This window comes from Micropterus salmoides, unplaced genomic scaffold (assembly GCF_014851395.1).
Source record: "Micropterus salmoides isolate LMB-PRFRI ecotype aquatic unplaced genomic scaffold, ASM1485139v1 Ms_hic_scaffold_1, whole genome shotgun sequence".
Classification (NCBI taxonomy): Eukaryota; Metazoa; Chordata; class Actinopteri; order Centrarchiformes; family Centrarchidae; genus Micropterus; species Micropterus salmoides.
In genome coordinates, this window is record NW_024040040.1 from 15618583 (window position 1) to 15633741 (window position 15159).

At 40.8% G+C, this 15159-nt stretch overlaps 2 protein-coding genes across 2 annotated transcripts; both read left to right on the plus strand.

Annotated features, from left to right (window-relative positions):
* Positions 1-782: 782 nt before the first annotated feature.
* Positions 783-10289, plus strand: LOC119903749 (ribose-phosphate pyrophosphokinase 2). The gene is made up of 7 exons (XM_038719983.1): positions 783-1082; positions 5054-5237; positions 6632-6730; positions 7396-7520; positions 7750-7923; positions 8262-8421; positions 9091-10289. Exons 1-7 carry the CDS (start codon positions 961-963, stop codon positions 9181-9183), a joined length of 957 nt encoding a protein of 318 aa, XP_038575911.1. The 5' UTR covers positions 783-960; the 3' UTR covers positions 9184-10289.
* A 2041-nt stretch (positions 10290-12330) lies between these two features.
* Positions 12331-14760, plus strand: LOC119903756 (thymosin beta-12). Its single transcript, XM_038719997.1, has 3 exons — positions 12331-12472; positions 13555-13667; positions 13835-14760. The coding sequence occupies exons 2-3, from the start codon at positions 13568-13570 to the stop codon at positions 13867-13869; spliced, it is 135 nt and encodes a 44-aa protein (XP_038575925.1). The 5' UTR covers positions 12331-12472; positions 13555-13567; the 3' UTR covers positions 13870-14760.
* The last annotated feature ends 399 nt before the right edge of the window (positions 14761-15159 follow it).

Sequence of the window (15159 nt, forward strand, 5' to 3'; positions counted from 1 at the left end):
ATAACAGTAATATTACATTAACAGAACATTACGATTGATATTAGGACTTCAACTAAAGATTATTTTTATTATTGATTAAGAATTTGGATGTTTTATCTTTAAGAAAGGACTCAAAGCAATTAATCAATTGTCTAAATACTACTCTAAATAGTTGACACCTAATTGATTAATAAACTAATCGTTGCAGCTCTAATAGATATATTATAAATGCTACACTAAGTGTAGTCAAGGTAGTAATAAATGCACATTAAGCGTTAATATACACGGGAAATTGCTGCTAATATAATAGGTGCTATAAATGTACTCTTATGTTATGGGAGCAGTCCTCCTGCCCTCCAAAATTAAACACAAAAACTGGTTATGTTGTCTCAGCCTCTCCCCAGAATAAAAATGTTATTATATTGACTATAAATGTAGTCAATATAGTAGTCAAATTGTCACTGCTGCTGTTCTGAAACCATTCAAACTGATTGTTCATGAATCACATGACCGTAATTTTACTCTTGTAAAGCATTTTGTGACCTTTCCCTGTGAAAGGTGTCACACTAAATAAACTTTGCTAGTCAACTGCGCTGGTAAAAATATAAATTGATCACTTAAAATCACATTCGTAGAAATGGATTTTCTAAGAGGTTTAACTAAATAGATAGTCTATGTTTGTTGAAATAGGCCTTTGTGTGTTTAGTAAACAATGCAGCAGCGTAATAAGTGTACATGTGTCAGTGGACTACTACACGGTCCAATGAGGGGAGGGCACTTCCCCTGTACCGTGCAAACACTGACCTGATATTTCCTCTCTGCACACTGTCCCCGCCGCTGCACCAGCGCAATGCCGATGCTGCAACATTAGCAAGCTAATTTTCCCATTTTCATAACCCTTCCGTGGGGAGCCTTTTGTGGTTTCTTTTTCTCCTTATTTCTTTTCCTTTTCTCGAACAAGCCGCAGCGGGTTTTTCAGACATGCCTAACATCGTGCTTTTTAGCGGGAGCTCCCACCACGACCTGTCCCAGAAAGTGGCTGATCGCCTGGGACTGGAGCTGGGGAAAGTGATTACGAAGAAATTCAGCAACCAGGAGACATGGCGAGTAGATCTTTAACTTGTATACGACGTGTATTGTTGTCTTGGCTTTTGACAGTTGCACGTTTCAAGCATGAGATGCACATTTGTATTCGTAGAGCGGATTTCTGTTTGAGTTGCTTCAGCCTCGGCATCACATGTGGGGTAGGGTTAGCTTGAAGCTAACAATAGTTTACTATAGAGCGGCAGCTACACGTGACTAGCTAGCCGCATGTAAACACAGCAGGCTAGCAAGCTTATAACAAGCTAACTCATGTGCGTCCTTTATCGGACAGCATTGCTTGCTTGGTGATGGTGAATTATTTTCGCTATTTCGAGTTTTGAATAAGTATGTGTGAAAACAGTCCAGACTTGAAGAACCAAACACCTTACTTTTACAGTCACATAATGTTATGATTTTATGTTTTGTTCGCTTCGTGTCATGCTAATTACGCTAACGTTACGTATATTTCCTGTGTGATGGATGATTTTGCGGGAGGCGCAAGGTCTCCGGCCAAATTTTAAACGTGTTGCGAAGTGTTACCCCAAGCCCGTTTTGTTAGTCTAAACTATGTGGACTAACCATAAACACATGACGTGGTCGCTAGCTGCTTGTTTTATGGCCACATTAATATATTAACCCTGAGTTAGAAAGCTTATCGTTTCGAAGTGGCAACAGATTGTTACGGGTGTACACAATTTGACGTGACACCTGGCTAGCTGGAGACCTGCGGATGTAACAATAATTTAACGCAGACATTGATACACTTGGTTAAACACTAGTGTCCAATTTCTGCTGTAAAAGAAGCATTCCGGGGGATAATGGATGCTAGTTAGCTTACTGTCATTTAACGTGGATTTACGTTAGCTGGCTAACTCCAGACATAATGTAGCTCATCGCAGTTAAAATATTCTCATAGAGTAAGAAGCAGCAAAATGAACATCAACCACAGCACTCATCTAGACATATGTATTAAATGGCTAATGCTGTCTCTAAACTAAGAGGATAACTTGAAGCTGGCCTCTAGTCAAATAAGAATAAAGTTATTTATAGGTGCAAAGAAATTTATTTAACTCTCCACTGCTTAACTTAAGTCACATGCAGTTCATTTGTCCTCATTTCCAAAGCCAAGCCGACCATTAGCAGAATTACTGTCTGCACACTAGCAGCTAGCCTCGTTTAATATTAGCATTACAAAGGATTTATTACTTTTAGTGCCTCCTTTGCTGTCTGGCCTAACTGAGATAGTTAAGGCTGGTTTTAAACCTTCTGCAGGATGACCTTTTAACGTCATGCTGGCCTGTATGCTTGTCTTTATCAACCTGAACTCATCACAACACTGCAGCTTTAAACTCAGCATGTATTTGAAGGTATTTGTGGTTGAGGATATGATTGTTTGGCCCTCCAACTGCCTCATCTAAGTGCATTGTATTGTCTTTGATTCAGATATAGGAAACCATGCGCTGCATTGTGTTTTGCGATCCTGTGGCTCAGTGAGCACGGCATTAACATTGTCAGAGTTGGATTTCATTTCCGCTGGGGTCAGTCACCGTACTGTAATGTACTCTGGATAAAAGCATCCACCTTTGCATGAGAACTGAAGAGTGCGTCCCAACACTACAGTTTTCCCGTTTTCGAACCGGGGCGGGAGAAAACTCTGATCTGTGCTGAGTTTTCTCTCTGGGGAACACAGCTGTTTGGACAACGCAAAGTGCAAAACAAACATTATTTTCTCATCTTCGCTAACAGGGAGGTGAGAACCGTACGCTAATAACGGCTCTTCTCACAGCTCCGACCCAGGTCTTGCCAGGTGACTTGCAGGTCAAGGACCAATGCAGAGGTGATGGATTCCTGGGAATGAAATCACAGGACCACTCAAAGATGTTATTGACACTGACTTGTTTTGTGAGCATACGTGCTCTAGTGTAAGTCACTGATCCATATTTATGGTGTATTCCCTTGACACAAGAAGATGGCTGAAAACACTTGTCCCTTTTATGTAAATGCAGTACATTCACAACGATGGACAGTAGCGAAAAGAAAAGAAGCCTACATTGGTAATATGTCCTTGATGTGGCCTGTTTGTGTTGACTTTTTATGTACAGAAGACATCACATTTTGTATACTGTTGACTGCTGTTTTTAATTTTAGCATTTTAGCAGGAAACATTCTGCTCAAGGTGGTGGCTGTCCGTCCCGAATACCTGAACATACAGTTAGCACATTTTTGTTGTTTCTGTCAAACTCCCAGTTTCTCTCCCAGTTAAATGTGTAGAGGAAGACAATCCAAAGCTGGTCTGCAGTGGCATAGAGCAAGTGTTTTAAGGTTACCAGCACACTTCCATTATTGATTTACACAGCTATATATAGTATGTAATGGTGTAATGCAGTCTGTGCTGATATAAATAAAATATAGTTGCACTCATTTTGTGTTCATCTGCGGAGCATTTTATTTATTGAATTATCAAAAAAATAGCAGATTTTTCTTAAAGTCCAAGGGGATGTCGAAGGCATGAGAAACAGAAAGAAACAGTTTTACATTTCCATTTTACTGAAGAAATGCAGCAGGTCCTCACAATGGAAAGCTGGAATCAGAAGAGGTTTAGTATTTTTGTGTAAAGAATGACTTAATCGATCAAAATAGATTTTTTCTATATTGATTAATTGGCTAATCATTTCAGAATAAAATAATAAAATGTTAGCTGATGTTGGGGCAGGGTATTGAACCTTAATACTTTCTTGTTACTGACCATAGCGCAGAGAAAGTTGCCACTGACTACTGATCAGATTAGTTATCTTGTTCACTTCTCTGAGCAGAGAATCGCTCATTTATATAATAATTTTTCCAGTTTTACATTAAAGTTAATTCATTTCAGGATGTTGTCTCCTTTTAATTATCAACTATATTGATAAATGTTTTACTAGTTTTAGTCAGTTTCTTAAAGAATTTTGGCTTCTATGATTGTAAACTTAATCTGGGTTGGATAGACAAAACTATAAAGGGATTAATTGAGAAATAATCTGCAAATTGAATAAGTAACATAGTTGCAGCCCTGGTAGTAAACTCTCCCCCCCAAAAAGATAGCCATATTGTTGCCCCTAGGGCTGCATCTATTATTATTTTCATAGTGAGTTGATCTGTAAGTTATTTTCTGGATTAATCAATTAGATGTTTGGTCTAATGGTGAGCGTGGTGACAAATGTCAATCAGTGTTTCCGAAAGACCAAGATGACGTCCCCAAATGTGGTGTTTTGTCCACAGCCCAAAGATGTTCAGTTTACGGTCATATAGGAGTAAAGATACCAGAAAATAATCACGTTTAAGAAGCAGGAATCAGAAATTTTTTTCCAGGACTATTCAAGCATGCTTTAGTACAAGTTCAGACAATGTCAGTGGCGGCCTTTATTCGCAGTGGTGTTCACTACAGTTCCAGGCAGATTCTGGCTGATTTGTAAGTGCTGGCCTCTCTTTAAAAAAACAAACAAAAAAAAACTGCGGACCTTGTGACTGTGCAGACCAGCCAGACTCTCACCCTTTACAACTGTATACGTGTCCAGTGATCACATGACTCGAGGCCAGGGGGGACCCGGTCATGTCCCACACAGGAATGTTTCGCGCACAAATGCTGCCTGCTTCATCCTCAGTGTCTGTTGCAGGTTAACTGTGTATGTGTGTGCGCGCGCCTGCCTGACGGTACAGTTTTGACCCCCCTACAAGTATTTTTCCAAACCTGTTTCTTCAGTTCAAGGCAGCTCTGTCATACATGTCAAAACTGAGTGGGTGAACACTCATTGCTCATAAATGTGTAATTGGAGCTTAATAATAAGTAAACTTTAAAACATTTTGCAGTAATCCTTCTGGGAAGGATTACAAAATGTTAATACTACGCGTCATCCATCTGCTGTTGCTTGTCAATAAAGATGTGATGGAAGTCACGTCAGCCTAAAGTCGGACCCTAAAGCTGACGGGTTTCCCCTTCTTGTTGCCCGAACAGTGTGGAAATCGGGGAGAGCGTGCGCGGCGAGGATGTGTACATCGTGCAGAGTGGCTGCGGCGAAATTAACGACAACCTAATGGAGCTGCTGATTATGATCAACGCCTGCAAGATCGCCTCCTCGTCCCGGGTCACTGCTGTCATCCCCTGCTTCCCCTACGCCCGGCAGGACAAGAAGGACAAGGTACACACACACCATCCCTCCTAAACCCAGTCGTGATATTTCTGATCGTAATGTACATCGCTGGACACTCACAAGTTTGATTTAATGACCTGTTTCATGTCAATACGTTTTTAAAAACCTGAATACCCCTTTTATAAAGATGCTATGTCAAGAAGACTGCAGAAGACTTAATTCAACTACACCTAAGTCAACTAAGACCTTTTATTGTGGTTAAGAAAAATATGTTTACAGAGTGTTGTCTCAAATATTGTAAGACTAAGAGACTGGATCACACAACCTTTTATCTTATAAATCATTATCTTGTGGTTGTTGATGTAACTACAACAACAAGTCAAGGTCCATAAGAAGCAACAATAGAGCTGGTCTTCCACCAGTGTGCACCTGGGGGAGGGTTTTACAATGGCTTCTTCTCCTCTCTTCTCCTCTGTTGCCCCTCTTTTCCTGCAGTTATGTAATAAGTTTTTAAAGCATTGCCTCATTTAACTCACGTGAGGGTCAAAGCTGTGCAAACACTTGGGTTTACCTCATCCACATGTTGACTTGAGTTACGGGGGAAGTTTCTCAGATAAAGAATTTACTTTGTAAAAGGGGCTGCTTGCTGGCTTTGTGGAGGACTATGTTTATTTGGGAATACAATGCAAAGTCTTTTTAAAATAGGTGTTTTAGGCTGTCTGGAGTCATTGTTGTTTGATGATCTTTTGTAAATGGAAAAATGTGTATTTTCAAACTTGAAGATGGTCAACAGTCAATTTAATGTAAAATAAGTGCTTAGAACTGATTGTACATATTTTTTGCAAAATATTTAACAGTGACTTTTTACTGAACTGCAGAATTTGTTTCAAATGGATAATTTATCTAATCCTGATACCTCCAAGTCTTATCGCTGACTCAGCTCAGAGCTCCTCAGTTTATCAGTCTATTTGGCCTGAATTTCCTCTGAGCACTCACACAAGCACGGCTCCGCCATCATCTCCAGGTAGTTGAGTGTTTTGTCAATAAGACCGGTGCCTGCTGTGTACATCTACACTGTGTTTGCCTGTGGCGGCAAGAAGGCCTAGATTTTAGGAGTGACCGAACATAATGGAAAGGCCACAGATGAAGTTTGGCCAACAGCTGCAAGTCCTTCAGTAAAACAAAGGTGTTTTTTTGTGTGTGAGGCTGAAAATCACTGTCAAATGCAGAAGAATTTTGGAGCCCTTAAATGACTAGGAGTTGAAAAATGCATTAAAACTTCATGCAGTACTTGACAGCGAATTTGCATTTAAAAAGAGAAAGGAACGCTTTAGTGTTGTTGTTGTTGTTTTTTGTTTTTTTTAAAGTTTCTATTATTATTATTTATTTTATTTTTTTTAACTTACTTACCTCAAGCAACTGTGTCTTGATGCTTGTCCCAGAGTCGAGCACCCATCTCAGCCAAGCTGGTGGCCAACATGTTGTCTGTGGCCGGTGCCGACCACATCATCACCATGGACCTCCATGCATCACAGATCCAGGTTAGTTGTATTGGGTTTCACAGCAAATTCATTTAAGTCTTCCACCTTCACTGGCAGCTGAAATGGAGATTCAGACCCGCTTGAACCGCTAGCTTAGCGTAGCAATGCTTCAGCAGGTGGAAAGAGACAGAATATGGTAATTGAATGAGTGGCAGGGAGAATGTAGGTTTGTCCCAAACGCTTATGATGTTTTAGCTACTAGCTTAGTAATTGATGCTGTTGTAGTAGAACTAGTATTTGTACTATGACTACTAAATTTCAATTTCTTTAGCAAATTACGACTCGGTACAGTCCACCCAGAAGGTTGAGTTGATCTCTGAATTTATATGTTGGGGGTAATGTGGGATTTAACATGATACGCTTTGTAGTTTGGTGAAAGATTATCCCAGGAAACGCCATAGATATTTCATTTGGACCAGGATAAATTAAAGAAATAAAGGGACTGTACTGTTTTTAAATTGTAGTTGTAGATTAGAAAAACATATCTCAACCCGAAGGTAACATAATGTTTCATATTATTAAAGGCGTCTGGATTGAGTTACAGTTATGATACATATCTGTATTTCCTGGGCTGACTCCTGTTTAAACCAAAAATTTTGTCTATTAGCTACTGCTGTTGTCCGTGGAAAAGAAAAACAAGTAATTTTGTGCCGTTTTTTTTAAAGGGCTTTTTTGACATTGCTGTAGACAACCTTTATGCAGAGCCTGCTGTTCTGCAGTGGATCAGGGAAAATATTCCAGAGTGGAAGAACTGCATCATCGTGTCACCAGATGCTGGCGGAGCAAAACGGTAATATACAGTGAGATTACAGACACTCAGAGATGCCTACCAGCGGCTAATAGGCAACCAAGAGATGATGTGTTAGCTGGCACAACTGTGGTGGTGGTAGGAGACACCAGCAAAACCTTTGTTGCCAGTTTAGGCATTTTAAAGTGAAAAGTATGGAAGTCGTCTTGTTTGACAAGCAGTTAAAGGTTTAGCTCGTGCCTAATGGGATTTTCTTCCCGTCCTCATCCAGGGTGACGTCCATCGCAGACCGTCTGAACGTGGACTTTGCCCTCATCCACAAAGAGAGGAAGAAGGCTAATGAAGTGGACCGCATGGTGCTGGTGGGTGACGTCAAGGACCGTGTGGCCATCCTGGTGGACGACATGGCCGACACCTGTGGCACCATCTGCCACGCTGCAGACAAGTCAGCATCATTTAAATCCTTTCTCTTTTTTTTTTCTTTTCTTTTTTTTTAAACTCATCTGTCTTTGCATTGGTCTGTGAGGTGTGATGATGCTGAAACAGAATTGTAGAACAGGATCACTATTAAGTGTTGTGTGCAGACTTCTGCACAAGGATGTGGTGACTGCAGCGTATTAACATTAAACTGATAAGCTGCTTATATCAGTTGAGATATTGCAACTCCTGTTTGTGGTAACACCTTACATGCATTAAAATAATCAGCTCGCCATTAATAGTTCGGGGAAAAAAATTGGTACATACATTGGTATCACATTAACTTAACTGTTGTTTCTCTTTTAGGCTGATTGATGCTGGCGCAGTAAAGGTCTACGCCATCCTCACACACGGCATTTTCTCCGGTCCAGCTATCTCTCGCATTAACAGCGCCCCATTCGAGGCCGTGGTGGTTACCAACACCATTCCACAAGAAGAGAAGATGAAGGCGTGCCCGAAAATCCAGGTACACATACACACTAACTTTCTGCCCCTGTGTTTGATTTCAAGGCTTTGTTTTCAGCTCATGCCTTTTCAATGTATTTCTCTCTACTTCAGACACTGTTTTATATCATGTACAAAATGTACTCAGTAGAAAATTTAGTGTTGTAGTTGTGTGTTCAGTTTTAAATTAATCATTAAAGCTGTGTTCGCTTAGTTGCCCATGAACACATGTGACCTTTCAACCGAATTTGCCCTTTTGAAGAAAAGAAATATGGCACCCCTGTGATTTGCTTAGATCTGAAAAGCTTTTTTATTTCTGGTGCCCCAAATGTTTGGAAAAGTATAACTGATGAAGTATCATCGAATATAAACATGATGTAGCGCTGTGAATGACACCTGGTGGTTTGTCTCTCATAACTATTCATCTTTATACACCGCTAGGCAAAATGTAGTAATGATGACAATAGTGACATCAAGTGGTTTAACTCTTCATTTGTACTGGGCAGAAACTTAGTAAAATGTAAACACATCTTACACACTCTGTGCTGTATTTCTTTCTCAGTTTCCGCCATTTCCGCCTGATATTAACATGCGATCTGGATGTCATATATGCAGAATAGACCGAGTTAATGATATTAAAATATGGAGCAACAAGGTTTTATTTTCCCCATGTGTCTGATGTTTCCTCCAGGTAATCGACATTTCTATGATCCTGGCAGAGGCTATCAGGAGAACCCACAATGGCGAGTCCGTGTCCTACCTCTTCAGCCACGTACCTTTGTAAAGAACGAGAGAGAGAGAGCGCGAGTGGCTCCCCGGGTCAGGCCCACCCGGCTGGCACTTTTTGCCACATATCCAGAAAGGCTCGAATAAAGGGCCTGATGGTTTTCTGGCCAACCCCATGTGACTGTTTAAAGTTCATGCCCCACACATTGTCGTTGACATTTTGCACCCAGGAGACAGAGCAAAATATCACCTCCTTCTCTGAAGACCAAGCTTGTATTTGTATGGGGTTTTTTTTTCTTCTGCTGTTTTCAAGTTTTGGTCTTGCCAACCTTGAACACCGAGGCCTGGCCTTCACTTTCACCAAAGGGTCCAATATGTAACATTATGTATTATGTGTACCTCATATTGAACTCCCTTTAAATGAAGCATTCCACTATGTCACATGGTTAGAAATATTTTGGCCCTTTTTGCTTCAGAAAGTAATAAAATAAAATGTGCCCCCCCCCCCCCCCAAAAAAAAAAAATTGCTTTAGCACCTGCTGATGGTATATAATATAGCTTAACCTTTAACTCACTAATGCTTTATTGATTGTAACGGTTTGTGCTAACCGTTATCATCAGGCCACATACAGTAGATTAAAAGCTGCACCATAAACGGGAATAACATTAGAGAACACACTTAATTTACTCATTTCAGGGTTTTGCTAGTGAGCCTCATAAATGAGCTGATGCATCTTACCTCTGCAGTGTCATTTAATAAGCTGCTGTCAATCTTCTTCTCCTTGAATACTTGTAATTGTCCTAAAAGAAAACTAAAATCAAGTGACAAGTGTTGAAACTCAGACAAGTCTGTTGTTGATTAAATGTGTCTAATATGAGGTGCAGTTGGTGCTTTACCCATGTTTCAAAAGGTCATTTAAACAAATTGAGCCCGAAGCTTAATCATAGTGTTAAGATTTCAACCGTGGTTTGTCATAGAAATGGTGTAATTGTCTCTGCAGCTGTAATGGGTCACTTTTAGTTCAAATGAAGCAGGTTTCACTGTTTGCCTGTAGGTGGGTTAAAAAAAAAGTGGTGGAAAAGCGTGATTAAATTTATAAATTTTTTTTTTATATGTAACACTTCAAGCTGTTTCTGACAATAAAGCTTTGACAATGGCTTACAGATGCACTGGTGCTTCTTTTTTTTATCAGTAAATTTAAGTTGCAGCAAATTAGTATTGTTTTCTAAAAGTTGGGAGACTTGTGAGAGACAGATTGCGGAGATTTCTTGAATTTTACTCATGGAGATAGAACTGGATACCTGGCCCGGTACTTTACATTGTGATGTCAGATTTTTAAATGGCTTTTATAAATAAAAAAACCTCCACGGATCAAAAATTCGTAATTGTCCTAATTGACCTTGTTTGCAGTTTGAGGTGTCCTGTCAACAGTTTTACTGACGTCTCTTTTATAATGGTGGCCTATGGGGTAAATGCTTTTTGGGCCTCAGGGCAAAATTGAAAGCATTATTATATATCCATGTTTTAACTTCCTAGTATCTGCAAAATGCCACAGCCTACGCTTCCCATAATGCAATTAATTCACATCTCTGCAAGGTGTGCGAGGTAAACATAAGGTTTGTCACAAAGACCATGCAAATGTGCTGCGTTTCAGACTGCTTGGAATTTAGAGATTTCCCAGTTGAAATTTCTGACTTCTGACCTGAAAGTGTTCCAGGTGCATGATGGTGTTCAAGTGTGCACACAATTGAACCCTCATCAGTGCCTTTGGTGTTCCTAAAATAACATTTGCAACATATTTCTACATCAATTTGAATGCCGAACAGGTTTTACTACATGATTGTGTGTATTATTATGATTAAATCCAAGCAAATATAGTTGATGTTGCCTTTTAGTTTGTAGTTTACCATTTGCAATGTGTGCTTCCATGGGAGCTGCAATTGATCTGTGACGTCATTTGGTTGCTTCTCATGATGTCAGGGTACATATATTTTTTCTCCCGAGTTCACAAGTAGGAAGTCTGACTTAAAGTACTGTTCCATTGTATTTTTTCTGGTTGGAGGTCAGAAATTTCCGAGTTGCCTGGAATGCAGCGATAGTAATGGCCAAACTGAGATGACCCTGATGATGTCTTTATGACAACATCAGGGTTGTTTTCTCAGACTTTAACAGAAGAGCCTCTGGAGCCACACCAGATGTACAACTGATTTTACAGGTTGATTAGAACCAACTATGCCTAGAGTTTCCTTTTTATTCTGTATATGAGAAAGAAACACAGTCTAGTTAAACTCAGTTTGGTGGCTCTCACGCTTTGATTTAGCACACTGTAATGAATGGGAGCTTCCCACTATATTTATCAGACAGCTGGAGGTATTTTTCATATGACAATTTTACATAAAAGAAAAACATGATGAGCTTGCGAAATACTAGGCATTGTTAAATATTGTGACCTCAAAAATCAATGTGTCTGGTTGGGGCCTGGGGTCATATTTTTCAGATGTTGTTAGCAGTTTGGCCAAAGACTCATTCCCCCTCTAAATGTCTGCTTTCATTTAAATTATAAATTCAATTATTCATATAAAAAAAACTGTTTGACTCCTTTGAGGTCAAAGGGCAGCACCATAACATTTTGCCTCAACCTGGCATGAATTCAGGGGTTTGTACTTTAGGGCAGAAGCTTGCAAATTGACAGTCTTGAACTTCTGGGTGATAAAAGTCTAAAATGGTTAAATATTTGGAGACATGTATCATGGCTCATCTTATTTGAGACTTTAAGGGAGTGATGCATGAAATGGTGATGCTCTCATTAGAGTGACTGTTATATTGCCACAAGGAGGAGCCCTTTGTACATGAATGTGCAGCCAGAGCTGCTGCAGACAGGTAAAAGTAATGAGGAGAAATAATGTGCGAAGTCACAAAAGGTTCATTTTATAGATCAAATGCAGCTGAACTCAGTGTGTCTTTTAACTAAAACAGCTCCAGTAATGGTGAAAAGAAGTGTAAGGATACCATGCTGATATAAAACAGTGACAACATAAAAGCTGGAGTGTGTCATTTAGCACCACGTGGCTGCTGGGGATCAAATAAGCACAATAAATGGATTTATGTACATTTCTTTCCTCTGGGAGATGATAACATGAGGCTCATTTCAGGGGTTTCAGTGTTTAGTTTCCGCATGAGGATGCAGGATTTTTGCCTCTCCAGCAGGGGGATCACGGAGGATGGGAACTGATGATGTCAGATGTCATTAGCATATTTCTGACTATATCTAATGCTTGCGCAAAGACGCGCCACTACTGCTGCAACACACTGACCAGAGACCTTCTAACCGACAGCCGAGACTCTGGTAAGTCCCATTTAGCAAATAATTTATTTTGTCTGAGCTGTATTAACTGCAGCTAGAAATGAGAGCGTGAAACTAAGATTAATGTGAGGAATTTGATCCAGGCGCTGGGGAAATGTGTCAAATAGACGAGCAAGAACAAAAGAGGAGATAATTAGGGTTTAAAGTGAATGCGGCTTGGTTTTTGTGTTTTATACGCTCATAACGAGGTGCAGTGTGTCAGCTGGGCAGGCGTGTGTGGTATGTCTTTGTCTTAAGCGCACACGTTCATGCATATCAGCCTGTTTCCTTTGTTGCTCCGTTTGTGGTCGAGCTTCATGCGCCTGCTTCCGTTATCTTTAACAGCGCTCTCAGGCGTTCACTGCTTTTTATTGGGCTATGAGCGCAGGTTTTATTGAGGTATATTTCGAAATTGTGGCATTGAACTAGGGTTGGAAGACAAAGATCAATGTGCAAGACGCCAATCTGGGCGGTGGTTCCTTCAGATTGCACCCCAAAGAGAGAAGTACGTGACAAGTGAATTTGCGGATGTTGCACGGCTTCCATGTGGAAAACCCCTGCCTGAAACTCATAAATGAGTATTCTGTCTCTAGAATATCATTTATTCCGTTAATGTTTTTAAAAACGCGGTCTCAATTTATTTTTTTTTTTTTCCCCTCCCGGTCTGCCCTGCATGGGAACCCCTTTTGTTATGTAAATTTAGGTTTGAACGCCTTGGACTGGCTTCATTGTCTAGAGCAGCCTTGTCCCCTGTGTGCAACATCCCGGGCTGCGTGTTGGATAACGGCATGCATGGCAGTCAAATCACGCTGGGCAGAGCCGCAGGCGAACAAAAGAAGGCGGACGCAACCGCGCATGAGGGACAAGTAGTCTGCGGTTGCGCATGTAGATGAACTGATTTTTTTTTTTTTTTTTTTTTTTTTTTTTCTCTCCTTGGCAACGCCCTTCCACTGATTTTAAAAAAAAAAAAAAAAAAAAAAAGCCCACATGCACACTCCTCGAGGTGTACCTGTGGTTTTGGGTGCAATTATCAGCAGTTAGTTTTCTGCACTGTTAAACTGTCTGCTCCCTTTCTGATCTTATAGACCATCTGCAACAATGAGTGACAAGCCTGACATTTCAGAAGTGACCAGCTTCGACAAGACCAAGCTGAAGAAGACAGAGACGCAGGAGAAGAATCCCCTGCCTACAAAAGAAAGTAAGGCTCTGATCCCTCCAGGGGTGGGGGTGTGGAGATGCATTACGTCACTTTTTTTCTCCCTTGACTATTGCTATGATGATGATAAACACATGAAAGAAAATGAAGCTTGGCACATATCCAGCCTCTCTGTGGGAATCTAATGTCTCCTTCCCTCTCCTCCACAGCCATTGAACAGGAGAAGGCATCTGAGACATCGTGAAGCCCATCCCTCCCGTAATGCACTGTACACCCACCCCACCCCCCCTACTCCCGCATTGCCTTGTTTTCAGTCACTTCTTTTTAGCTGTATAACTTTGTAACCGAAATTATGAAACGACAAAAATAACCAAGCTGCACAGCCTGTGGACGGGTGATGCCTTCGCCAGGGCAGTCAGTCCCGTCCCCTCAACACATGCCACCTTAAGCACCTTCATGCTCGTCATTCTGTCGGGAGATGAGGTTTCGTCGAGTGTGGGGGTAGGCTGCAGTAGGTGCACTTCTCTTCTTCAATACCACATTTAAACATCAACATGCAGCAGAGAGGCCTAAGGGACGGGGCGTGGTCTGCGTCCTAGGAAGCTCATCGACGTCTAATCACCGACACCCAACTTCCTGTGTGGCTGCTTTTGCGCCAAAGCTGAGGCGTCAAGCTTTTGTTTTATATAATTTTTTTTTTTGTCTTCTAATTTTCGGAAATGCACAACTTTGTTTGTACGCTGGCCAAAATGTAAATGCCCCAAAAATTGATACTGTTTGTCAGTGTTTTTTTTTTTTTTTTTTTGTTTGTGTATGTACACGAGGATGAGAGTGACGGATTCCATCTAGATCTGGGAGATGCTCAAATGGACCTTATTTACGGTTAAATTGTCACACCCTCTTGTCAGAGTGATTCGGGATAGCTTTTGTGTTGAAACCTGTCTTTGAATTGTCTCAAATGAGGAAACGGTAAAAAAAACAACCAACAAATACCGGTAATTGATTCCATGTTTTTGCTGTCAACAGTAGATCAAAATTCTTTGGAGTTCCAGCAGTCATGTTACTCTGCCACAAACCATTACCAGAAATGGGAAAACCGTGAAATGTTGTAATAAAAAAAGAATTTGTTACTAAATTATGCTGCAGAGTGGTTTTTCTGGCACTGCCACACATTCTCACAGGCTTACTCATTGCTGCACACTTTCTATCACAATCATCACACTTCAGAAGCACAATTAGCCTAATGTTACACTAGCAGATGTTTAGTACAACATTGTTGCAGCTTAGGGTCCGACTCCTTGTCTCGTAACCCACTTTTCACACTATCGTACACTCTCCAGATGCCAATCAGTTAGCGTTACTTAAGGGATGAGGCTGCGCGTTACTGAAAGGCTTAAACGTCTCCACAGCAGGGGGATTTACCAGCACAGGGGATGAAGTTCGTGGTCAGAGGAAATTAAAGCTACTTGTTAGACCACCTGCCATGAAGGCCTTTTCTTACAGTTGTCGATCACTGTCCCCCCCCCCCTTTTTT

Coding starts and splice junctions, on each gene's coding strand:
- LOC119903749 (XM_038719983.1), top strand. CDS start 961: ATGCCTAACATCGTGCTTTTTAGCGGGAGCTCCCACCACGACCTGTCC. Junction 1,083..5,053: donor TTCAGCAACCAGGAGACATG/GCGAGTAGATCT, acceptor TTGCCCGAACAG/TGTGGAAATCGGGGAGAGCG. Junction 7,924..8,261: donor ATCTGCCACGCTGCAGACAA/GTCAGCATCATT, acceptor TTTCTCTTTTAG/GCTGATTGATGCTGGCGCAG.
- LOC119903756 (XM_038719997.1), top strand. CDS start 13,568: ATGAGTGACAAGCCTGACATTTCAGAAGTGACCAGCTTCGACAAGACC. Junction 13,668..13,834: donor TCCCCTGCCTACAAAAGAAA/GTAAGGCTCTGA, acceptor TCTCCTCCACAG/CCATTGAACAGGAGAAGGCA.